Source organism: Mobula hypostoma, chromosome 11 (assembly GCF_963921235.1).
Source record: "Mobula hypostoma chromosome 11, sMobHyp1.1, whole genome shotgun sequence".
Taxonomy (NCBI): domain Eukaryota; kingdom Metazoa; phylum Chordata; class Chondrichthyes; order Myliobatiformes; family Myliobatidae; genus Mobula; species Mobula hypostoma.
The window spans coordinates 44,693,614-44,721,069 of NC_086107.1; the positions used below are offsets into that span (position 1 = coordinate 44,693,614).

The 27,456-nt window shown below is 39.5% G+C and overlaps 1 protein-coding gene across 25 annotated transcripts in view; it reads right to left on the reverse strand.

The window, feature by feature from the left end:
- The window catches only part of sox6 (SRY-box transcription factor 6), a 630,558-nt gene that overhangs the window by 225,924 nt on the left and 377,178 nt on the right, over window positions 1–27,456 (reverse strand). For all 25 annotated transcript variants that reach the window (XM_063061910.1, XM_063061919.1, XM_063061914.1 and 22 more), the window contains one exon: window positions 22,802–22,891. In XM_063061910.1, coding sequence (XP_062917980.1) covers window positions 22,802–22,891 — 90 coding nt within the window. The remainder of the gene's footprint in view (window positions 1–22,801; window positions 22,892–27,456) is intronic.

Below are 27,456 nucleotides of genomic sequence, written 5' to 3' on the forward strand. Positions count from 1 at the left end.
TTTCCAAGTCCCCATGGGAAAATACTTAGCCTCTACTCAATGTCTATCCCTGTCTACATGACAGATGCTCTGGAATTCACAATATAATGATTGTTGTATATGGACCGAAAGCATCCATGGAGATTTGTTCAATCTCCATCTAAACTCATTTGTATAAACATTCACTAGAGCCACGAGAAGCCAGTGTGCTACACAGTGGGGAGCTAAATTATACAAATGTCCCACTCCTAACCTTTATATGTCTTAAATAGAAACAGAAAGTGCTGAAAACACTCAGCAGGTCAAGCAGAAACCGTTGAAAGACCCTTCCTTAGAATGGGAAATAAAGAAAAAGAATTTAGCTTTAAGTTGTAGACTAGGTGGGGGAGAGGTGGAAAGGACAAATAAATTCTCTCTTTGAGGGTGAGGACATGGGAATAAATTGCAGGAGTTATCCAGCTGATGGGTTAGAGAGAGTGAGAAATGAAGAACAAGCCATAAAATGAGGATGGTTAGATAGTGAGAATACAAATAAATTAATTGATAAACGTTGTACACCATTCTCAGCAGGTCTGCCTGCGCTGGGAGAGAAGAACTGAGCCAATATCACAGATGGATGACTTACAACACAATTGACCAGTTCTGATGCACACAGTGCCAGAAAGTTACATTGCAGTAATTATTATCAAGTATGGAAGGTTCTAAGCTGTGGAAGGAAATTACTCTGAACGACTAAATCTGATAACTGGTGTCAGAGGTCTGACGGTTGGTGGCAATCTCATGATGCAAAGGGGGTATGAGGATGAAAATTTGAGCCTTCTATGAGATAGACGTCAATTCAGCAGACTAAATTAGCCCTACCATTCCACAGCTCCCAGCCCTGCTAAACTAGATTCACAAGCAGAACATTCCAGCAGACCCAAAGTTCCACTTCCATTGCCTGCTAAACTAGATTACAAGCAGGACATTCCAGCAGACTCATAGTTTCAAAGTGCTCTTGCCTGCCAAACAGATTTCCTTCTACCTTGAGTCCAACCTTTCCACCATGTCCAATCCCTTCCCATTTCTACCTGCAATACCTCTGATGCCTTCATCACTTTGACAGTTTCCAATCCCAGGGTGTTTGTTATCTTAGCTTTTACCATGGAAAAAACTATCCCCTCTACACTTCCATCCCTCACCAAGATATTCTAAGTCACCTCCACTTCCCGCTTGAACACAGTTCTAATCAGCTCTCCTCGATCAACACACTCATCTTCATGGCAGAACTCATTCTTCTTCAACTCCACTCACTTTCTCTAGTTCAGATGTACAGCAATGGAATATCTTATGGGCCCAAGCTGTCCCTATGTATATTCAGTGGCCACTTTACTAAGTACCTCCTGTACCTAATAAAGTGATCACTAAGTGTATTTTTGTGATGTTCTGCTGCTGTAGCCAGTCCACCTCATGGTTCAGTGTGTTGTGCATTCAAAGATGTTCTTCTGCACACCACTGTTATGACGTGTGGTTCTTTGAGTTACTGTTACCTTCCTGTCAGCTTGAACCAGTCTGGCCATTCTCCTCTGACCTCTCTCATTAGCAAGACATTTTTTGCTCACAGAACTGCTACTCACTGTATGTTTTTTTCACACCATTCTCTGTAAACTCTAGAAACTGTTGTGTGTTAAAATCCTAGGAGATTAGCAGTTTCTGAGATATGCGAACTACGCCCCCCACCCCGGCACCACCAATCATTCCATGGTAAAGTCACTTGGATCACCTTTCTTCCCCATTCTGATGTTTTGTCTGAACAGCAATGGAACCTCTTGATCATGTCTGTATGCTTTAATGCATTGAGTTGCTGACACCAGTGGTTGATCAGATATGTGTTTATTTCAATCTGACCTGAGTCCTTTCACTCAACTCTTTTTTTTTCTCAGCACATCAACAACTGCTTTGGTTTGACTTCCTGCAATCAGATAAATCTTGGAAATTTAATTACATTAGTGCCATCTTCACCCTGCTCTCACCTTTACCTGGTTCATCTCTGACTATTCCTTTACCTTTTGATCTCTCAGATTCTAATTCAAGGGCCAGTCCTGTGAAAAAGCAACCCTTACAAGCTCACAAACTCCCACAGCTATCTAAGCATTACTTTTCCCAACCTGCCTCAGTTCTCCTGTTTATTCCACTTGTGTTGGATTTAGTCTGATGATGAGACTTTCTGCATAGCTGCCCCTGAGCTGTCGTCCTTCTTTCTGAATCATAATTTCACTTCTCCCATTGTTGACCAAGTCCATGGCTATTTCCAGCCCACCTGCTCTCATGCATTCTCCATCAGAACAGAGCAAAGACTGAGTTTCCCTGTCGCTATCCTCTACTCCCTGCCCACATATTCAACTAACCTTCTTTCACAGTGTCAGCCAGCTTCAACTAGATTCCAAGCACATAAGCCCATCCCCTCACCTTCAATATTGTCTTATCTTTTTCTTTGTCTATCAGCACAGCCCAACCTACCAATGGACAGAGGAAAAGTGAAGCAATATCACAGATGGATTTTCCAACTTCCTACATTTCTCACTTTGAACCTGACCTTGATTCATAGCTTGTATTCATTTTCTCTCCCTCCATCTGGCCCATTAACCCTTTGAATAGAATGACCCCACAGTGACACTAATCTACCATATTCCCTTGGTTCTACACACCCTTCCACAACCTTTCTCTTCTACACAGTTCTGATAAAGAACCTTTACCTGAAACATCAACTCAGTCTCTCTTTCCACAGATTTCACCTGACCTGCTGAATATTTATATCATTGTCTGTTATTATTTTCTTTCACAGTAGTCGGGTGCATGCCAAGTCGACCCACTGGCAAGACCATGAGGGCAGCTTTTTCCCATCAAGTGAAACCTCAGCATGTCATAGGAATTGAAAGAAAAGAACATGAAAATAAAATCAGAATAAACATAGAGTTCAGGAGTTTCTTAATTTAGTCATCAATTATAAATATTTTGTTTTGTGCCAGGTGAATTAATGACCTACAAGTTCCTTCTCCTCCTCCAATTCATCACATAGGGCATGCTTACTTCTGAGACAGAGGCTCTTGGAGATCTGTGGAACTTCTTAGGGGTTCCCAACCTGGGCTCCCCGGACCCCTTGATTAATGGTATTGGTCCATGGCATGAAAAAAGTAGCGAGTCCCTGCTCTAGAACCTATCCCATAGATGAAGCATCTATCTATGCTCGTTGAAAATATTCTACACATCGGTGTTATTTGTATGCTTTAGCCATTACAAAGGACTGTACTCAATTAAGGGGTTGGTGCCTTACATGGTTAGGTTAAAATACACAGATGAATAAAAATTAGAAAAGCCAGAAATAATCGACTAAGATGTGTAAAGTTAAAGCTTAAGTACTATAATAAAGAGAAATAAATTCATATTCTCCTCTGTTTTATTGAGATATTTTTAGTTCTATCATATTCTTTCCCTGACAATTTTTCTTCAATTTTTTTTCATTCTAAATCCTGTCATTTGAGGGGCTGAATGTCATACTTCTATCTTAGGTCGCTAATTATAATGACCCAGCTGAAAACCAATAAACCTTTGGTAGAATAAGTTGCTGCTCATGTGGATTACTTAGATCCACTCACAGAGAATGATTACTTTGGCTAAAATATCAGGAGCTTACAGGATCTGAATTGCACCCCACCAGCAGTAAATTACTTGAGGAAAGAGGGAAGGAGAGTGATGACAAAAAATGCAAATACTAATTGCATTTTCAGTACTGTGCACTACACAATTCTGATACCTGCTGACTTTATGAGATAATGTTCTCATACCATAACATGGACTACCGAATAGTGGCTTCTCTATACGTAATGATGTGGATATCCGTATGTCAATGACTGAGGACCAACAGGCTAAATCAATCTCACTTAATCTGCTAATTACTTGACAGTGAACTCATTGCCTCAGGCACCCCACAAAGTGAAATATTAAATTATAAGACACAATAATTAGAATATCAAAAGGCAATTACAATTAACTCTACTTAATGATATTCAAAAGCATATAACTAAGATCTGAGCAAATTAATTATAACTAATTTAAAAAAAGAAGTCTTAATCTTCATAATAATACTTCATACCTTTTGTTAAAGTTGGATCTGTTACATACACTATGATCACAGAATCGTATCATTGTGAATTTTCTTCTCCAGTATTGGTTAAATATTTTTATTTTCAATTGGCTTTTATCTAATCTAAGCCTTTCTCACCAGTGAAAAAAATTCTAGCTAATTATACTGCATCAAAAATAATTTTGAGATAGAGGCGCTTGCTTTCCACCAATTAAACTTTTCTAAAGAAATGAAAAATTAAGAAAAAGTAATCATAACCTTATTAATTCCACTTTATCAGAATCAAGTTTAATATCACCGGCATATGTCATGAAGTTTGTTAACTTTACGGCAGCAAAACAATGAAATACATGATAAATAAATATAGAGGAAAATGGAATGATGGTAACTATACACATCTCTATTAAATAGTTAAGGTAAAATAAAACAGAAATTTAAAAAAATAGTTAGTGTTCATGGGTTCAATATCCATTTAGAAATCAGATAGTAGAGGGGAAGAAACTGTTCCTGAATCACTAAGTGTGTGCCTTCAGGCTTCTGTATCTCCTTCCCGATGGATATGTCTTCAGTGGTGGGGGCCCTTAATGGAGGACCCCGCCCTTCTAGGGCACTGGTCCTTGAAGATGTCCCAGAGACTTCGGAGGCTAGTAACCACGATGAAGCTGACTAGTTTTACAAGTTTCTGTATCTTACAGTACTTCAGTCTTGTGCTGTAGCCACCCAATCCCACCAGCAACCCCGTACCAGATGGTGAAACAGCCAGTCAAATACTGTATATTTGCAGAAATTCTTGAGTGTTTAGTTGGCAAATCAAGTTTCCTCAGACTCCGAATGGAAAAAAGCTGCTGTCTTGTCTTCCTTATAGCTGCATCAATATGTTGCATCCAGGTTAGGTCCTCAGAGATATTAACACCCTAGAACTTGAAATTGCTCATTCCTTCCATCTCTAATCCCCCTATAATGATTGGTTTGTGTTCCCTTGTCTTACCCCTTCTGAAATCCACGACCAGCTTTTTGGTCTTGCTGGCACTGAGTGCAAGGTTGTTGCTGTGACACAGCTCAACTAACTGGTACATCTCGCTCCTTTATGCCCTTTGTCTCCATCAATTTCCCTACTCTCCAAATACATGCAAAACATCTACCAGTTTGTATTCCAATTTTTTCAGTACTCAATACTCGGGCCCAAAATTCTGAGACAAAGAATCAAATCTTCATTCCTGACAGACATCCGCATTCTGATTGATATCCACATTGCATGGACTAGAAGCATATCTGCATGGCAAGTCTGCACTCAAATGGCCAGAGAAGTTTGAAAGTCCATGAGGCTGGAAAATACAGATCTACACAAGGCCAAGGGATATAGGATTTAATTCTGAAGATTAAAGGCAGCTAAATTAGTGAGAAGAGCAGTTTGGGGTGATTGACATACAAAATGACATTGGCTGTGGATAACACATCCATCCAGGGAAGTTATAGCTGAGATTGAAAATGTGTGAGAGTTTCTGCAGCAGATAGCCTGAAAGAGGATTGGGATAGTTATTGTTAAATATTCTAATTGCTGTACAAGTATATAGAATAAAAATGGAAACTTTATTCTTCCTAATGTTAAATGAAGGAAACAGCTGCTCATCTATGATTAGAATCAAGCAATTTGACAACAAAGAGGCCATAGGACTGTTGTGTATGTGGCCTGGTTACACAACAATGCTATTAATAAAAACACTGGAGACGAGAGTTATGTTTCATGGTTCTTTACTGGCATAATCCGAACTCGGCACACACGTATAGATCAATTCGCACTTAATAGCGCATGCAACGACATGTTACTAAAACATAAAGTAGCCCCTTATTATAATGTCGGCTATATGGTACACTCCTCCCCTTTTATTGTAATAGTGTATCAACTGTTCTTTTTTACTGGGGCACTATGCTAAACAATTATGTTTACCCTTAATATACAAATACATGCCATTTGTTTACTTAGCAACTTAATCATATCAAATAATTACAAAGTAACTTATAATACCAAATTATAACGAGCCTTTTTTTTAAACTTTTGGTCTAAGACCCATTTATAACTCAAGTCTCCTGGGGGGGGGGGTCTTCTCTGCCTCTCCGGGTAATGTCTGTCCTGAAACGTTTGCTTTGGGGAATGAGTCTCCACAGGTACATCAGGTGGGTCCTCAGCACTGATGACAGGCCTATCTGTAGATGAGGCTGATGTGGTCACATCAGGAGTGTTTGTTTCTATGTCAGGGGAGTCCAGACAAGGTGTTGCTGTGTCTTCCTGAGCATCCAGGATTTGGTCCACATGACATCTCCATACGTTCTCTCCCACCTGTACCCTATACATCAGTGGCCTGTCTATGGCAGAAGTGGTACCTGGCAGCCACTTTTTAGTCCGGTAATCACGTGCAAGAACTGACTGTCCCACACTGAAGGTCCGTGTTGACTTAGCATTCAAATGTTTGAACTGTCTGTTCTCCACATCACACCGTACATCTGGTTTGAGATGATCCATGTGGGACCTCAAATTCCTGTTCAGAAACATCATCACTAGAGTCTGATTACTGGTTGCATGTACTGCATTACGATAGGCAAGGAGGACGTTGTCTATCTTGTGTTGTAGTGGCTGATTTTCGCTGTCCATTGCCTTGATGGTTTTCTTGATGATCTTTCTGCCAAGCCATTTGTGGATGGATGATAAGGGGCAGATGTAAAGTGCTTGATTCCATTGCTCTTCACAAACCTTTGGAATTCTTCAGAGACAAGTTGTCATCCATTGTCTGTGCAGATTTGTTCTGGTATGCCGTTCCTGGCGAACATGGTCCTCAGAACTGTAATGGTCTTTTCTGATGTAGTTGTCTTCATTTTGATGACCTCTGACCGTTTTAAATGTGCATTGATGGCGATTAAAAAGTTAGAGTCCATGAATGGTCCAGCAAAGTCGATGTGCACTCGTTGCCATGGTGATGAGGGCCGCTCCCATGGATGGAGAGGGGCTTGTGGTGGTGTGTTCTGGATCTTTTGACATCCAGAGCAGTTCCTGGTCAAGTCCTCAATCTGTTTATCGATTCCTGGCCACCACACTTAGGCACGGGCAAGACTTTTTCATCTTCATAGTACCCAGGTGCCCTTTGTGCAGTTCCTCCAGCACTCTAGTGCGTAGCTTGAGAGGAATCACAACTCATCAGCCACACATTCGTGTTCCCCGACACACTGACAACTGCTCCTTCCTCGCTGTGATTACCCTGCGCTGGCCATCCCTTTACCGTGATATCATATACTTTTGAAAACATAGGGTCATTGCGTGTTTCCCTTTCAGTGAGTCTGTTTGTCATTGGTAACTGTTCAAATATTGTTGTGTGAAAGACCTCTGCTGAATCCATTTGTGTAGTTATCTCTGAAGTCAGCAGTGGTAAACGTGACAAACCATCTGCATTGCCATGTTGCTTGGTCCCCTTGTGTTCAGTATCATACCTGTGACCTCCTAAGGAAAGAGACCATTGCTGAAGCCTTTGTGCTGTCATCACTGGAACGCCTTTGTTTGGGTTGAAGATTGACACAAGAGGCTGATGGTCAGTCACAGGGTAAACTTTTGACCATACAGGTAGTGACTGAATTTCTTGACTCCCCACACGAGACTTAGGGCCTCTCTGTCAATCTCTGCGTAATTGCGTTCAGCTGAAGTAAGCGTTCTTGAGGCAAAGGCTATTGGTCTTTCTGAGCCATCTGGAAACTTGTGTGATAACACAGCTCCTATCCCATGGGACGAGGAATCACAAGTCAGTCAGATTGGTAAGGAGGGGGTCAAAGTGCGCGAGCACCCCTTCTGAAGTTATGAGTCTTTTAGTTTCTTGAAACGCATTCTCACAGCTCCCAGTCCACTTCCATTGTGTCCCTGTCTGTAATAGTACATTTAGTGGGTGTAGGACTGTGGATAGGTTAGGCAAGAACTTGTGGTAATAGTTCACTGGTCCAAGATATGCTCTCAGCTGAGACACATTTTCAGGTGGTGGTGCCTTAAGCACCGCTTCTATCTTGTTTTGAGACATGTGTAAGCCATCCTTGTTGATCACATGCCCACAGTATGAGATTTCCTTTTTGAAAAACTCACATTTCTGTCAATTAGCTCTGAGCCCATATTCTCGTAACCTAGTGAGCACTTGTTCAAGGTTAGAAAGATGTTCTTCGCCATCCTTGCCGATGACAATGATGTCGTCCAGGTAACACTGAGTCCCTGGAATCCGTTGCAGGACCTGGTCCATTGCCCTTTGCCAGACTGCAGGAGCTGATGCTATACCAAACACCAACCTGTTATACTGGTAAAGTCCTTTGTGTGTACTTATTGTCAGGTATTTCTTGGAAGCTTCATCAATTTCCATTTGAAGATAAGCCTGGGTCAAATCGATTTTTGTGAAATGTTCCCCTCCTGACAGGGAAGCAAAGATGCCCTCAATACGAGGTAGAGGATACTGTACTGTGCGGAGAACTGGGTTAACAGTCACTTTGAAGTCTCCACATATGCGCACCTTGCTTGGTTTTCCTGGTTTTGTGCTGGAGGTTTCCTTCATCACTGGAACAACAGGTGTGGACCATTCACTGCAATCCACCTTTGACAGGACCCCAGTCTGCTCCAGATTTTTCAGCTCTGCCTCTACTGTAGGACAGACTGCATATGGTACTGGTCTGGCTTTGTGAAATTTTGGACATGGATTTTCCTCAATCTCAATCCTTGCCTTCTTGCCCTGAAAGTGTTCCTATTCCTTTCACGAACACTTCCTCAGAGTCAGCAAGTATTTGTCAGTCTCTCGGATGTAGCCTTGCTGCCTGCCTTTGCTGACACATCTAGTGCCTTGATGGTGTGCCAATCCAACTGGATTTTCCTGAGCCATTCACATCCCAGCAACGGTGGTCCTCCATTTTTCAGTACATAGAGGTTCAGCTGCTGTGTTTTGTCTCTGTAGATCACTGTCACTTTAATTTTACCTTTGGTATACACTCTCTGTCCTGTGTAAGTCTTTAGCAGTCGTCTAGTTCATTTCAGAGGTATGTGAGAAAACAGTCATTTGTAGTCGTGTACAGAGATCACTGTTAAAGCTGAGCCTGTGTCCGACTCCATTTTCAGTCTCACGCCTGCCACTTGTGGAGTGATCCATATTACTCTTCGATTATCTGTCTCTTTCACGCTGTGAAGTTGCAGACAAGACAATTCACTTTTGTCTGAGTCGTTTTATTCAGAACTGCTTTCTTTCATTTTGTGCACATTGTTGTATTTTCCTTTCTGGGGTTTCTTGTTTCTCTGTATTTTGTCCTTTATCTGCTACTTTCTAGCTTTGCATACTCTGTCAATGTGGCCCTGTTTGCCACAGTTTCTGCATTCTTTGTTTTTAAACCAACAGTCATCAGGGTCATGTGACATGTTCCCACAATAATAACACTTCTTTCCTTCATTTCTGTTCAGTGACATTTTATTCGTAGCATATTCCAGGGATTTTTGTTGTGTCTCTGAAGCACCCCGTGCTGCTGTTTCCATTGATATTGCAATGTTCAGCGCCTTCTCTGATGTAAGGTCTTTTTCACACAGGAGCTTCTTCTGTGTGGTTTCACAGTGCATGCCACACACTAACCTGTCCCTCAATGTGTCCGATAGACCAGCTCCAAATTGACAATGTTCTGATAATTTGCGCAATTCAGCACAATATTCAGAAATGCTTTCATTTTTGCTCTGATTCTGTTTTTAAAATTTAAATCTTTCAGTAATGACCAGTGGTATGGGGTTTAAATGCTGTTGGAGAGTGTCTACTACTTGCTTGAATGTTTTGTCAGCTGGCTTTTCAGGGGTTAACAAGCTCCATAACAGCTCGTATGTTTTTGCTCCCATAATACTGAGTAAGACGCTGGCTTTCTTTTCATCATTAACACTGTTAGCATCACAATATAACTCCACTCTTTCAATGTAAATTGCCCAGTCTTCAATGCCACTATCAAGTGCTGTAATGGTTCCAATCATCGCCATTTTTGTTATGTTAATTTAGTCCCGTTCTCCTCGTTTTCTTTTTGACTCACATGTCCTTTATGCTAGTGCAATGAGCGCACTCTGTTTAGATGAGACTAGATTCTCTCTCTCTTCCTCCGAGTGTTGTTATCAACTAAAACACGGCGCTCCAATAAGACGTAAGTTCATAATTCTCGTCGCCAATTTACTGTATATGTGGCCTGGTTACACAACAATGCTATTAATAAAAATGCTGGAGACGAGAGCTAAGTTTCATGGTTCTTTACTGGCATAATCCGAACTCGGCACACACGTACAGATCAATACAGGCCTAATAGCACATGCTCAATACGTGCCTAATAGCACATGCAACAATGTGTTATTAAAAGATAAAGTAGTCCCTTATTATAATGTAGACTATATGGTACAAGGATGGTTGGATAAGTGACAGGCAAAGTGATGACTGAAAACCAAACTATAGAAAGTTATGAGAATTTGTTTTTTTCAAAAATGAGGCAAGTGCAAAAACAAATTAAGGAGAAATATAATGGTGTTTGTTCTATTGAATGCTTTAAAAGTATGATTATTTTTTGTGAGAAACACCATAAGAAGTCATCTGGTATAATTTTAAAAACTGATAGTTATAGTTTATGGAGATGTAAAAACAATGAGAATAGACCAACTGATGTTTAAACTAAATAAGCATTAACAACAGTTCTGGTCGTATAAATATTTAAAAGTACATTTTGAACGGTGCACTAAGTCAATTCAAAATATTCAAAAACTAAATCTCATCTAGCACATGGCTACCGGACAGTACAATTTACAATATCATATATAGGCCCTTTCTCAAATCTTTTCCTGTGGTTCCCTTATGATTTGTTCCCCGTAGGGTATGTGAATCCAAAAATAAAAGCAAGATTGATGAAAGCAGACGTTGGAAGACCTTTGTTCTGTCCTAACATAATTAGATTTACAAATGCTAAAACCGGATGATATTTTTTCAGTTTTACTGAAACTTAATTTCTTTCATTACTGGCCTGAAGAAAAATAAAACAAAATTTCAGAGAACAAACGCAAATCCAAGATAACAAAGCTACTGGCTCTTCTGAGGCATTTCTCCCAATGCAAAGCAAAAGGGAAGAAAGGATCAAGCACTGGAGAAATAAAGGAAGAGTTTAATTGTTAACTGAAAATATATACGATATGCAGTCATACTTCTATTACAGTATGGTTGACATTCCTTCCACTTCCTAGGGACAAATCTTCCACAATCAGAGAAAGTTGTCTGTGCAGAAAGGTGGCCACATGGAACATTGTATTGGTATACAGTATTATGCAATCATCCACAAGGAGGGTTCAGCATTCCTTTTCACTGAGTTTGGGGACAGCAAGTTCTCAGTTCTGAATATATTTTCAGAGCAACAGGGACTGGCTTGGAAGTAAGAATCTGCAGTCAGTCGAGAAGGGAGTAGACGAAGAAAAGTCAACCTGAACTACTGCTAAGTATTTTCACAATAGACATGAGAGCAAGAGAGGTTCAGGATCTCACACAAACTGTCAGACAGGAATGACTCACGTGATTGTCTGAAACAGCTGTTTGATAGAGGTATATAAAATTATGATGGGTATAGATAGAGTGAATGCAAGCAGGCTTTTTCCACTGAGGCAAGGGGAGAAAAAAACCAGAGGACATGGGTTAAGGGTGAGGGGGGAAAAGTTTAAAGGGAACATTGGGGGGGGGCTTCTTCAGACAGAGAGTGGTGGGAGTATGGAATGAGCTGCCAGACGAGGTGGTAAATGCGGGTTCTTTTTTAACATTTAAGAATAAATTGGACAGATACATGGATGGGAGGTGTATGGAGGGATATGGTCCGGGTGCAGGTCAGTGGGACTAGACAGAAAATGGTTTGGCATAGCCAAGAAGGGCCAAAAGGCCTGTTTCTGTGCTGTAGTTTCTATGGTTTCAATGGTATGGTAAACTACCTTCCAGAAAAAAAGGTGAGACAAAATTATTACAGTATTCCTCCTAACCAAATATGTTGCCTCCACAATACTGAGTTTTGGAGAGTCTTTAAAGACAGCCGTTGTAAAATCTATCAACATTTCTCCTCAGTAAAATGTAACTGTGTACAAAGTGGAAGTCATGGCCTCTTTATGTGCTGCTATGAGCTATAATTCTATGGTTTTAAACATTTCTGATAATGGCAGCACATTTATTTAAAAATACATTAAAAATCAAGCCTTAGCATCTGTGGGATAAATAGTTCTCCAGATCTATACAGCTCAGATGAGTCTAGCCAAATTAATCAGATGGGTCATTTAAAAAAAAAGCTATATGTGATATTTTCTTCCTTACAACATAAAAGGTATGACCTCTAAGATGCTGATTAGCTATTGGACAACAAGGGTGATCTTGAACTATCCAACTCACCCAGATTCTACACCATAAACCACAGTACAAGTGATGCAAAACATCAAGAGGACTTAGCTCTCTAGATAGTTCTCAGGCAAACTTCAAAAATTCAATACAGCATTAGGCAAATGGCAATGATAGAAATGCAACTCACTCCTCCCTTTATTCTTTAATCTACAAGGTTTTAAATCCCAAGGTTACTATCATATCTCCACAAATTCATGATTTTTTTTAACCACCTATCCTACTTTCTTTTTTCACCTCATTGGTACCCCAGGGCCCTTCAGCCTAAAGTTTCTACTAAAATATCATGGACCTACACAATAATTTACAGACAGAAAAATATCAAAATAATGAAGCAAATACTTTAAATTCTATATTCTGAATGGACTTCGTACACCGTGAAATTCATAAAGATGTGATTTCCATTGAGTTTGTGACCAAATGAATGCTTTGTAACAAAGCCTCGTTTAGACCAGAATGACCACAAAGTATTTAAGGTCATGATATAGTGACTTAGCTTTACTTTTATTTGCATACCTACTTTAAAAGCATTGTTTACAGCTAAAATCAAATAACACAGATTAAGATTTTCATTGGAGGATAAGATAATAAGTTAAATACTCAAATTTGTCATCACAATTTAACAAAGTGAATAAAGTCAAAGCCATTGCAATTTACTTCACACTAAGTATTCACTTTGCAAACCCTGAATTCCTGACAGGTGAACTTTTACTTTCCATTACTCTCCAGCCCTGCTGCTTACAATTCATGTCCCATGCAGTCAATATCTTGAACATTATGAACAACCCAATTAAACACTCCTGTCAAGAAAATAATTTCTTTTCTCCAAAGGTTGTTCATGTACAGAAGCCGACTGTGTTTCGTTGTTTGTTACCTTGCTCACTTTCCTTTTGCTGCATAGTATACCAGGAAGGATTCCATCAGTTAAAACTGCACGGTATTAATGCAGCCTTGCTGGCATCTTGCCCAGGGATGCTCTTTCTACAGTAATGCTCTAACAGAATACGGAACTTGCAGAGTTCTAGAGGGAGAGTGACCTCAGGTTATCTTCCACTTGCACAGCCTCTATCCTCCAAAGTAAAGAGCTCCCACTAAAAGCTAGGCAAAGTGTCATTTCTCACAAAAGCTTCGAGAGGCCTGGGAATAAAAACAACCCCCTGTTCAGATCTCATTCAATTTTGCCCACAGCTGTATTCAAGTCTAATTAAAATCTTTTAATAAACACATCTCCCGGAATGTTCTCTCAGCTGATTATCATTCTTCTGTCACTGGAGTAAATATATATTCAAAAATAGAATAGGTCAAGTATTTTATAAATGAATGAATTCAGGAAGGACTTATGATCCTATTTTAGATTCCTGTGTCTCCTTGGTTCAATGTTAGTATAGCTTTATTCTGCAAAAGACTAACAATGCCAAGCTCTAGAAGACTTACTTCTAATTCTTTCACCAAGAGATATGGTGTGGCTTTATTCTCTTTTAGTATTTCTATTAAAGCGTAGGGGAGAAAAATCTTTATACTGAACAAATACTTACAGTTTAATGACAGAATTTATTCACTGAACTACTTTGCTAGTGCTATCCTTGTGAAGGAAGAGTTAAATGTGATTTCTCCATGGTACATGCCAAACTAAAACGCAAGTTCAAAAGACAAAATGGTGTCAGCTTGGAAAGTGGTAATGGCTTGTTTTCCCTTCTATTGACTGTGACGAGAATACACATAGATTAAGATGTTAGCTGGCCTGTGCTGGCACCAGTGGGATCAGCAGTTGGTCTGCCACCTGTCTTCAGGAGAGAGAGAGATAAGGAAAACAATGGAGCAGCATTTGGAGATGTTAATGAAGGGACGGGAGAGTTTAACGGAAGGAGAGCTGTCAAGATCGGCTCCCCCTTTAAACCCTGAACTGTTTGAAGTGATGGACAGGCGATACCCCAGCAGGGGGATAAAAAGGGACAGGTTCACTAAGGCAGGACACACACGACACCCCGAGGTAACGAGACCCTGGAAGCGGTGCGTCTCCCTCAAGTCGGTGGGAAGTTTTGGACGGCTGATCGTGGGACAAGCCATAGACGCACAGGGTGGAAAGGCACGATCGTCGGGATACCTGGTGTGTGTCCACTCTTGCCTGGGTGCCAGGTTCAACGCAGAGAAACGATCGTATCTGGAAACGGAGGGGTCACGGTCGGTGACCTCAGATGACATCACAAAGGGCTCGCACGAAAGCTGACTGAGAAGAATGTCGAAGATCTGTGTGGAAGCCGTTTGAATATTCATTCGTTTTGCTCTCTCTCTCCTTCCCCCCACTGTCCATCTCCCACGGCAGCGATTACTGCGAACTGAACTGAACTAAATTGAACTGAACTTTGCGTCACTTTGAAACTGGTCATTTACCCCTAGACAACGATAGAGCTTGATTGATCCTGTTATCTTAATTCTGTGTACATGTGTGTTTATCATTGCTGAACTGTTGCATTTATTATCCTTTTGATTAGAGTACTGTGTTGCTTGTTTCTTTAATAAAACTTTCTTAGTTCTAGTAATCCAGACTCCAACTGAGTGATCCATTTCTGCTGGTTTGGCAACCCAGTTACGGGGTACGTAACATGACCAATAGTATGTCTTTATTTTGAATGCACATTGTTAAGATTAGATACCAGTGAAGAATGTTTTCTCCCTTACTTTCATGCTGTCTTTATTTTTAATTACGTATGCCTAGGCCAAAAGTTGTGAGAGACAAAAAAAGGTGTCTCGAAGAGTGTAAAAAGGGGCAATAAGGGGGAATCTTCTCTCATGTTGGATAGCAACTAGTGCTAGTGCTAGGAGTTAGAGATAGATACAAGGGCAAAGGGAGAGAGAGCAGTGTGCGTGAAAGGTTATTGGATCTGTGGTTCCCTTCTGGCATGTGCAGATCGGCTCATTAAATGGATGATAAGTATTATTTTGTTTTATCTACTACTACTTATTAATCATTTGTCTTTATTTCTGTATTGTATGCTTTATATAACTCTAATAATGTAGTTCCTCGTGGCCTTCAATATATGTGCAGTATCTCCCTTCGTTTGCAAACACTACAACGGCTTTTCACTTTTCAGGGCCTGAGAGACTTATTGCTAACCTCAGCTTCTACCACAGTAGCATGACATTTCCAAAGGGTCAGGTTGTATGTAACGAAGTTAAACTTCTAACCAATATTCCTTGCTCAGCTTCTTGTTGTAAACCTGAAACATTCTGGAAAGAACCACATTTTCATGTAAATTACCAGCAATAATCCATCTGAAGGCAACTTTGCAAAACAAACAACACTGTCTGCAGAGCACAGGCTGCTTGTTCATAGTAAGAGACTGACTACGCAAGAGATATGATTTGCAAAGTGAAGTGACCATGAGACATTTTCATCTGCATCAGCCATATGTAAGACAATAGGGTTATGTTAATTGGCCTGTTTCAAACCAGGCAACTACAGCCAAATTATTCACATCGTTGTGAAAGAGATCAAGCAAAGTTCCATACCAGACTTATTTTGTCACTTAGCACATTAAACACATTCAATATGATCACTCAATAGCTGGGATATTTGTGTTCTCAGAGAGTCAGCTCTCACAGCATTTTTTTGCATGTATGGGATATCTGTCCCAGAAGCTTTTAGACCATCTGTGTGAATTACTTTGTCCCGGCAAAGGTTTCTGAAAAACATCACATGCGGATAATGTCAACTAGCTGAAAAACATTATAAATATGAGAAAGCATTGCAGATTGTAAGGAATGACAAAGAAAATGACAGAAAAATGGGGTGACAGAAAAAAGAACTAGAATTCATTCCTTAACCTTTGGTTTCTGGAGTGGACAACTTGCTCATCTGATTTGTGGACAATAAACTCAATAGCACTACAGAGTAAATGAAACTATTTTACACTGCAACAAAGCAATTCATGCTGTTGGTCTAAATGCTTCAGGAGACAGAGATCCCAGACATCAAAAATTAATGCTGTGAGGGCTGACTCTCGGAGTACATAAATACACAACTATTGATTGATTAGCTGTACTTGTGACTATGTTTGATGTGCTAAGTGACAAAAACAGTTTGGTCTGCAAGCTTCCATGAACACAGTCATAATGATTAAAATAACTTAGCCTGTATTGTCTGATTTGATGCAGGCCAATTAACATACTATATTGTCTTACATTGATTAAACATGGGCCAACAAGACCTCACTGTTTACTTGTTTACAAAAAAGAAAAAAAACTTGAGTAAGAAATATTCAATAGAAGTTTAAACTTTGTCACAAACCAGTCTGACCCTTCCGAAAGGTTATGCTGCTATGCTAGAAATATAGAAATCTGAGGTCAGCAATAAGCTCTTGAGCCCTGGAAAGTGTGAAAGTCCTGTGTGTGTGGGTGTGGGTGGGTGGGTGTGTGTGTGTGTGTGTGTGTGTGTGTGTGTGTGTGTGTGTGTGTGTGTATGTTTTACAAAGCATCATTAAGATCCATAATTTAGACCTGTTTTGTGCTTTTATCCACCGGCAGTCACTAAGCAGGAGAGCTACTCACTGCATCCTGTGATTTTAACTTGCAATTTTAATCAATCTATTTATATAAGGATTCATCTGAAGAATTTACTTAAATATAGAGATCAGCTCTGACCTTATCTGAGTCAAATTGCAAATGATTAACTAAAGCAGTTGCAATTGCCAGAACTTCATAGATAGATGTCTAATATTATGATCCAGTTTGTTATCTTACCTCATCATTGAGGCTTCTCTGATGTGTAAGACACTCAGTAATAGGGGCCATGTCAAGAGAGTGTTTTTACAATCTTTTTGGGGGAAAGGGGGGCTGTTGTTCGAAAGAAACATTTAGGATTTTTATTTTCATTGTCACTATGTCCTCTCAAAAGCTTGGTCCCATCATGAGAAGTATTCCTTTTCTGTTTGTTGGAAGTTGCTTGTAATCCAAATTCATGGCCAGTTTCAGCTGGACATCTAACTGGAGGTGTGCAGCTGATGAGCTATAAACATCAGAGTTACTGAACACAGATTAAAAGTATTGTGCATTTTCCTTTCCTCCCTCAATGAAATCTCAGTCTACATAAACCAGTGGTCCCCAATCACCAGGCCGCGGACCGGTACCGGGCCGCAAGGCATGTGCTACCGGGCCGCAAGGAAACAATATGAGTCAGCTGCACCTTTTCCTCATTCCTTGTCACACACTGTTGAACTTGATGATAGGGTTGCCATCTGTCCCTTATTTGCTGGGATATTCCGTATATTGGGCAAAATTGGTTTGTCCCAATCAGGACCGCCCTTGTCCTGTATTTCCCCCGCTAAGGTAGAGCATTCCTATGAAACCTTTTGTGCCAAAATGGCGTAAAGCGAAGAAGCAATTGCTATTAATTTATATGGGAAAATTTTTTGAGCGCTCCCAGACATATAAAATAACCTACCAAATCATACCAGATAACACATAAAACCTAAAATAACACTGACATATAGTAAAAGCAGGAATGATATGATAAATACACAGCCTATATAAAGTAGAAATAATGTATGTACAGTATAGTCGAAAAGATTAAGCCAAAACAAATTTGTGGAAAAAAATCGACACGTACGCACATGCGCACATCACAGATGCGCACATTATACATGCGCACACAGGTGCCTGCGCAAGGCTTCACGGTCATGGTAGTCTTCCTCGGGAAAACCACAAGTGTCCCGGGATTTGACTGCTACTTTTGTCACTTTTTTGGGAGTGAGAAAGTTGGCAACCCTAACTGTAAAAGACATGTTGAGGTGCGTTTAACCCAACTTGAACACCCTCTCCCACTCCGGTTGGCCGGTCCGCAGGAATATTGTCAATATTAAACCAGTCCACGGTGCAGAAAAGGTTGGGGACCCCTGACATAAACAATGAGCTCTTAGGTTCAAGAACAAAACGCAAGCTCATTTAAAGAGTGTCTACAACATCAAATCTTCACCTTGTTATAACAATGATTGCATGATGTAATTTGAATGTTTGCTGCAAAATTGACAAATCCAATTGGCTGACGAGTTGCAGCCAGTCATACGTAGGGAGTTCTGAATGGATTATTTGAACTGGTAAAGCAACCACCATTATGTTGTGCAAAAATCTCAGTGAGTATGGACAGCATGCAATCAAATTTTGTGAGGAATCAAGTTTTATATTCCTACTTAGGTCAATTTCAACAAGTTATATTTAAATAACGCCTTTATTAAAGTAAAATATCCAAATGTACTTCATAGTCATATTACCAGCAAGATTGAAATGAAACTACACAAAGAGAAATTAGATTTGAATAACACACATCAAAGTTGCTGGTGAACGCAGCAACTTTGATGTGTGTTGCTTGAATTTCCAGCATCTGCAGAATTCCTGTTGTTTAGATTTGAATAAATAGGTTACAATTAGAACATACTGCCAAGTGTGATGGTAGAGGTAGCTACATTAGAGACATTTAAGAGACACTTGAACTGGAAATAAAATGGAGGGCTGTATGGGAGGGAAGTGTTAGATTGATCTCAGATTAGGTTAAAAGGTTGGCACAACATCGTGGGCCAAAATGCCTATACTCTGTTGTAGTGTTCTATATTCTAAGTAGTGCCTAGCTGGAAGATAATGAGATTGAGCAAGTGAGAGGTTTAGTGAGTGAACTGTAAATATGAATGTCTTGGCAACTGAAAGCATGGGTGCCAGAGGCAGAATGGTTAAAATCAATGATAGCAAAGAGAACCGGAACTGGGATAACATAGCAGTCTTAGAATTGAATAACCCCAAGGAAGGACTAAAGACAAGAATGGCAATGGTTAACTTTTGACAATGGCCAATGACAATGGACAATGCAGTTGTTAAGCAATAACTATCGAGAACAAGGGGCTTGGACATGTGGGAATTGTTGCCTTAGGACATTGACAATAGAATTCTGCATTATCACAAAACTCTGGATTGTAGAATATAGTGCTTTGGAATTGATGTCTACAGGTCAACCAGGAAGTGATCAATTAGATGCAGATTAACCAAAGCAGGGCATTAATGAGCAATATTACAAAGATAGAAGGAAGTAGATGTGGTGATGGAATGGAAAGAAGACCATCTCAGGTCAAAAATGCCCCTCAATAGTAACATTCTGATTTTGGTTCAGACAGCTGGCAGAGTGAAAGTTAGAAAAGATAATTAGTGAAAGATATAAAGACAACACATTTGGAGTCCCCAACATTTATTTGGAAGAAATCTCAGCTCATTGAATATTGGATATTAGCAATGTTGTATGACCATTTGGAGACAGTGTCGGTGGCTGAGAGACACAATGTTAAACTGGACCTGGATTTCTACAAAATATTCACTGCAACCAATGCAATATTTTTGGATAATGCTGCTAAGTGGCAGCATGCTAATGTGATATAAGGTGGAAAGACAGATCTTAGAGGTTATGGACAGGGAGCAGGACACATTGTCATTCTGGATGAGCCCTTGTACACACTGGACTGAACTGAATCAGTGAGGCCCCATTCAGTCAGACATTAGCGGTCAAAGAGGTGCTGGAGGAGGGTAGTGTGATTAACCGTTGGAAAGAATAAAAGCAGATCAAAGAAGTCAGAAGGTCGGGTCTGCCACTGCGGCAAGTCATAATTTTTAAGCTGTGGAATCATTGTGGGTAAAGTTGAAGCATTAAATTGAATGGAAGGATTCAAATACGGTATTTTAAGAGAGACAGGCCACAGCACATTTGAAAACAATGCGGTGGAAACAGAGATTGGAAATGAGTGTTAGTTTACTAAACAGTCAGGAGCTGTTTTGTGAGAGATGAGACGAGAGTACCAGAGGAGTCTCATTAGGAAATCAAGCTGAAACATGTGAAACAGGATAAAGGGGTGTAACAGGGGCAGACTTCAGCGCTGTGGGGAAGCTGTTCTATAATGTTGGCGATAAAGAAATCAATGGATTGCACCCTACGGGGATATCCTGGCATTTCTGGTTGAAACCACTAGTGATTCTGGCACACGATACAACTTCATTGAGGATAGTAAGGCTGCAGGATAGATAGAGAGCATCTTTTTATGAATGGTATTTTTATTTTTATTTTATTTCTTTTAATTTTATTTTTTAATAACTTTTGTACTTCTGGTTATGGGAGAGATTCAGAAACATTTGAAAATGGAGAAGGTCTTGACGTCCAATAAAGCTGATCAAGATTCTCCCAACTATTAAAATCTTCCACAGGTGTTTCTTGGCCAGGGCACATTCTGACCAACCCACTTTGCTCCTCTCTGCAACAGTGTGTTCAATGGATGCAGCCCTGTAGCAAGGTTTGGGAGAAACCGGTGGTAGTAGTATACAAGGCCCAAGTATGACCTTGTGTTGTGACACATATTCCAGTGTGGGTGGCTACAACACTGCTTCAATCTTCTGTTGTGACTTATGTAAGATATTCTTGTCAATGACATGCCCATAATATGAGATTTCATTCTTGAAAACCTCTTATTTCTCTCTCTTTGTGCTCAGACCATACTCACTCAGCCTGGTAAGCACTTTACCAAGGTTCAGGAGGTGCTCTTCATCATTTTTGTCAGTCATAATGATGTCGTCAAGATAACATTATGTTCCTGGGATACCTTGGAGCATTTGGACCATTGCTCTTTGCCAAATTGCTGGAGCTGATGCAACACCAAAAACGATACAATTATATTGCAACAGTCCCTTGTGAGTGTTGATTGTGAGGAACTTTCTGCTTGACTCCTCAATCTCCATTTGAGGCTTGTGCCAGATTCATTTTGTCTTTGGGAGACACTTTTTCTCCTGTGCAGGTATTTAGCTTCACTTAGGTCTTTTTCTAATGGTAGCTTAGAGAACAGTCTGTTGTAGTTAGCTTTAGAATTTATAGACAAACCTAACCCTGTATCCAGCTCCACTTTCAATTTTACACCAAACACATCTATTGTGATCCCTTTAATTTCACAATCTGCTTCAGCAATGTTATGCAGTTCTAGGCATGACAGCGCACCTTTGTACTCTCTGTTGTCTGATTCAGTTTCACATTCAGTCAATTTGTGCACTTGTTTAGTTTTGTGTTTGAAGCGTTTCACTGTGTATTTTTTCTCTTTGGTTGTGCCTTTTGTCTGCCTTGCACACTCTCTCTATGTGACCTTTTCTGTGACACTTACTGCAATTTTTTTCTTTGAACCAACAGTCCTTTGCATCATGGAAGGAATTGCCACACGGATAACATTTTGGGGTTTTTGCACCACTCAGGGTCACTTTGTGCATTTCATATTCCAAACTAAATAGATTACTGATTTAGTTATGAACTGTTATCGTGAATATGGTTCAAGGGAAATTAAATATTTTGATACATATACAGCTTTATGCTACCTTAATCTAAAGAGAAAGAACGTGTAATATGTGGATCTGTTTCTTTTAGCACAATGACTCCCCTTAGCACTATGTATTGATTGATAACTTACCCATGCACATTCATCTGTTGTTCTCTCTCTGCAAAGTCAATAGACCAGTTAACCTCACCTCTGCATGTGTGTTTTTATTTAATTGATATGTAGTTATACAGACACAACAGACTGTAAATGTATTTTCAAGTTAAGAAGGTTTTTTGGTGGTAACCCTGTGTTGCCCCTGTCCTTTGTCAGTTTCAAAGATGCCATTAGAGTCAATAACCACAGTACATTTTCTAGATAGTTCACTGCAGTAACTGGGTGTCATCAGTGAAGGGAATGATTGTTGATGGTGATTGATAGGGTGCCAATAAATTGAACTGCTTTATCTGTTTGATGTCAAACTTAATGAAAGTTATTGGCATTGAACTCGTCCAGGCAAGTAAAGAGTATTCCACATGTACTTGCTAAAGCTGTGGGTGAAGAAGATTGCGGGAAGGAACTTAAGAAAATCTAATTGTAAATAAAAGAAACTGGAATGTATTTCTATTCAAGGATGATACCAATGTAATGAGGAGATTTTGCAAATGAAAGTCTGGATCAGATTGTGGTTCTTGTAATCCAGCCAGATCAGGCAATGAACATTTTAACCAGATACTCATTTTGTATATTCAAGTTCAATATATCTTTAGAATGTAATGAAGGAGAAATTAGCTATCTACCAGAGAAAAAAGCTAAGTAAAAAAGAATAATTAATAACTACAGTATCTTGAGGAGTTGTTCATTTTTTCTATGTTAGGTTGCTTTCCTCAATGAACTATTTCCTCCACAGTATCAAGCAGCATTTCCAAATAATGGAGTACCTTTGATTTCCCCAAGAATCTCCCCTGTATTGAGTCCAGCCATCTTCTCTTTCCAGTCCTTAGAGAGAAATTTCTCGACACAGGATGATTCTGTAGAGGGGAAAAATACATATTATTAAGAAGAAACATTACTGCTGAACAGTGAAAATATTTGGTGATCCTGTTAAGGCATTTGACCAACATCTGAAATAATGAACAGCCACATATTCTGCTAACAAAATGAATGCTTATGCTAAAGAGTAACTCTGTAAATTCCATTAATAATTGTCAAGACTTTCATTCCATTTGTCCATGTGTAAACCATGGGTTTCATGGACCCACAAAAGAAAGCAGCTTTTTGTCCAGACTAAATTGACAGTTAGGTGATAGTTATTGGAAACAGAAGTGTCTGAGGTTGATCAGATGCATAGTGTTTGAGCCAGAGCTTCATCAGATTCAGAAGTATTTGATTCTGATATTAGGACTCAAATAGAAAATAATCCACTCCCCAGTACTGACAATATTCTCTTCAACCAACACAAATATGCTACCTCTTACTATCATATTTGAAGGTTCAAGCATGGATTGATTCAAATTTGGCTACTTTATTAGGTATCTCTTATATTTAATAAAGTGGCCACTGTGCATATATTTATGGTCTTCTGTTGCTGTAGCCCATCCACTTCAAGGTTTGATGTGTTTTACATTCAGAGGTGTTCTATCTGTACACCGCTGTGTAATACATTGTTATTCGAGTTACTATCACCTTCCTGTCAGCTTTAACCAAACGGGCCATTTTTCTCTGATGTCTCTCATTAACAAGGCACTTTTGCCCATGGAACTGCTGCTCAATGGATTTTTTCTTTTCGTGCCATTCTCTGTAAACTTGTCACAATGTGCACTAACAATATTGGAACCCAAGTTTGGAGGAAAGATGGACTCTAATGTAGCGGCAGTGATGAGAGTTTATTCATAATAATTCCAAAAGAACATCGGTGGCTTAGCCGAGTGACATTGTGAGAAGTAACAGTCTCTAAACTAGAACCCCATGATTAGTGCTAATCGGGAATCCTCTTATGTAACACAGAATTACTCAGTCTATCAAAATAAACTTAGGCTTAAACAGAAAACACCAGGAGACTGCATTACAAAGAGTGAGTTACTCAAGGAAAACAGAAGGAGCACCAAATGATTAGGAATTCTCATTAAATAACAATTAACCAGTTCAAGTGCTCTAAAAACCTCGGAGCCCAACACTCTCCAGCTCATTACAAAACTCTAGAGACTTTGTGCTTGAAAATCCCAGGAGCCTCAGCAGCTTCTGAGATACTACAACCACCTCATCCATCACCAACAATCATTCCACAATCAAAGTCACTTAGATCTCATTTCTTCTCTATTCTGATGTTTGCTCTGGATACAACTGAACCTCTTGACCTCTTGACCATGTTTGCATGCTTTTCGTCATTGAGTTGTTGTCTCATGATTGGCTGATTAGATATTTGCATCAACAAGGAGTACCAGTGTACCTAATGAAGTGGCCACTGAGTGTACATTTCACATCACTATGGTTACAAAACATTATCCTATGAGCTGTTAGATGGAGCAGTATTATTCAGCAAATTAAATGCCACAAAGGCTTCACTTTCTCTTCAACATTACTTTCTACGTTTTTTTATGCCAAGTCAGTTTTCACATTGATTTGTCTTTCATTCTATGAGCCTTGATCATTTTTGAAAGCTTGCATTTTGAATTTCATCAAATCTCCTTCTAAAAATCTGTAACTGAAAAAGCACCTGCACATTTAGTTACCTGCTCGAAGAATTCTAGTGAATTTGTGAGGCATGAACTATTGCCTCCTAAATCTATGATGACTATTCCTTTATTCTTTAAGTGAACACTGATAGCATCTCATAAAATCCTCTCAACCATTTTTCCCGTTATGAATGTTAAGTGAACCTGTTGTTATTCCTTAATTCATCTCTTGTTCTTTTTCTTTATATTGATGAATAACATCCACCATTCCCTCATCTTAAACTATAATTCCATTATGCAGCACCTACAAAACATTAATCAGAGACCTTTACATATCCTTTGAGTTGCTGAGACATATTTATCTGCTCCAGGTATCTGAAACAAAAGTAAAATCTTCAAGTTCCTATATTAGAGATGCTTCACTAATATCTACACATAGATTGATGAATCAAAATAACTCACATTTGACAAAAGTCTTTATTTGTATAAAAGGAATGAGGAATTAATGAAACACATGACATTTATTGATCCTTTGTAACATTTTAACTCCATTCAACATTTGAAGGTGCTATCAGAGAATTCTCTCTCCATTCACATCCTGTAACTATCAAAATGTCTAAGTTTCTCTCATTATTACCAACACCCCTTACTCTACCTGTGCACCAACTTTTTTCTTATATGCAGTATAATTACCCTAAATGAAATGGTTTTTTTACCAGCCTTCTCCATTCTACCACGATGTCTAGTTCTGGGTGACATGTCCACATAATGAATATCAACCCACTAACATAATTTCCATTAAATAGCAAATCTTTGTTTGAATCTCAATGGCGTATGTCAGAAGACTATCTAACTGTGAAAGCCTTCACCACAGAGTCTAACCCTGACACATCACGACATGTGTATACAATTCTAGGAAGAATTTTTAAATATTATGTTCCTATTTTGTCACCTACAATCCAGCAAATCCTCTGTACTTTTCATATTTGGCCTTTAGCATCTCCGCTCCATCTTTCAAAAGTGGAATTTCACATTGGCCAACCATTTTAATTCTCATCCCCATTCCATGGCCTCCTCTTTTTTCATGATGGGGCCACTCTCAGTGTGTAGAAGCAATACCTCATACTCTATCTAGGAAGCCTGCAACCTATTGGCATGAATATCGATTTCTCTGTCTGGTAATTTTTTCCCTCCTCTTCTAATCCACACTCTGGCCTCTTACCTTTTCTCATCCTCTGGCTACCACATCCCTCTGGTGCCCCTCCTTCTTCCATTTCTCCCACGGTCCACTCTTCTCTCCTATCAAATTCCCCCTTCTCCAGTCCTTTACCTTTTCCACCCACCTGGCTTCAGAAATCAGTTTCTGGTTCAGGGGTTCCCAAGCTATTTTTATGCCATGGACCAATACCATTAAGCAAGAGGTTCGTGAACCCCAAGTTGGGAAACCTGTTCTAACTAGTCCTCCTACCCCTCCCCCACCTTTTTATTCTGATGTCATCCCACTTTCTTTCTAGTCCTGAAGAAGGATCTCGACCCGAAACGTTGACTTCATTTCTGAATACACTGCCTGACCTGCTCAGTCCCATACATGTTGCCTGACCTGCTGAGTTCCTCCAGCATTTTGTGTGTGTTCCTCTGAATTTCCAGCATCTGCAGGATCACTTGTGTTTTTGACTTCTAGATTATTTCTGACTCTTCATTGAGCTATCATAACCCCGACTCTTATTTTTCTAACAGAGTCTCTTTTTTTAAAAAAAAGGAAGGCTTCCAAAGATAAAACTCAATTTTCTTCAATTATTTTGCCTCCTAGTTTAAATTGCAAGTTCAAATTTCAAAATACATATGTGTCACCGTATACTACTCTTAGATTCATTCTCTTGGAGGCATTCACAGCAGAACAAAGAAATACAATAAAATCGGTGCAAAACTGCACAGAAAGACTGACAAGTAAACCATGGGTGCAAAAGAAGACAAAATATGCAAATACAAAAAAAGACAATAAATTTAAAAAAATACCGAGAACAAAAGTTACAGAGGCCTTGAAAGTGAGTCCAGAAGTTGTGTTCAGTGTTGAGGTGATTAAAGTTATCCATGCTGGTTCAGGAGCCTGATGGTTGAAGGGTAATAACTATATATGAACCTGGTAACATGGGACCTTATGCTCCTGTACTTCCCAAGTGATGGCAGCAGTGAAAAGAGAGCATGGTCCAGATGGTAGGGAACATTGATCCTTCCTTGTGGCAGTGCTCACTGTAGATGTGCTCAATGGCAGATCAATGTGATCGACTTGGGCTGTATCCACTAATTTTTGTAAGCTTTGCCAATTTTGGGCTTTGGTGTTTCCATGCCAGTTTGGGACGCAACCAGTCAGGATATTTTCCATTCTGCATCTATAGAAGCTTGTTGAAATTTTGGATGACATGTCAAATCTGCACAAATCTCTAAGAAAGTAGAGGTGCTTCAGTGCTTTCTTTGTAAAGTCATTTATGTGGGAGTTCTTGGACAGATCTGCCAAAAAGATAAAACCAAGGAGTTTAAAGTTACTGACCCTCTCCACATCTGAACCTCTAATGAGCACTGGCTCAAAGACCTCTGGTTTCTTCCACCACCTAGATCATTTCCTCTTTCTCTTTGTCAGACTGTGAAATTCAATCAGGAGTTTGTTGACTGAATGTTCCTTTGTCATTGACAAGGAATTTTTTTTCATTTTAATAAAGGTTGGAGAGACAGAATTTGTGTGGCATCAACCATTTAAGACCGTTGGTTAACTTGCAGTTCTGGATGAATATTTATTTGTAAGACGATTATGGACATGAGATTTCTTGTTATCAATCAGTATTAGTTTGTATTGAAAGCTAAAACCATGGAATGTTTTAAATAGCACTTCCAATCAGGGTAAAGCATTCCATTAATCAATAGTA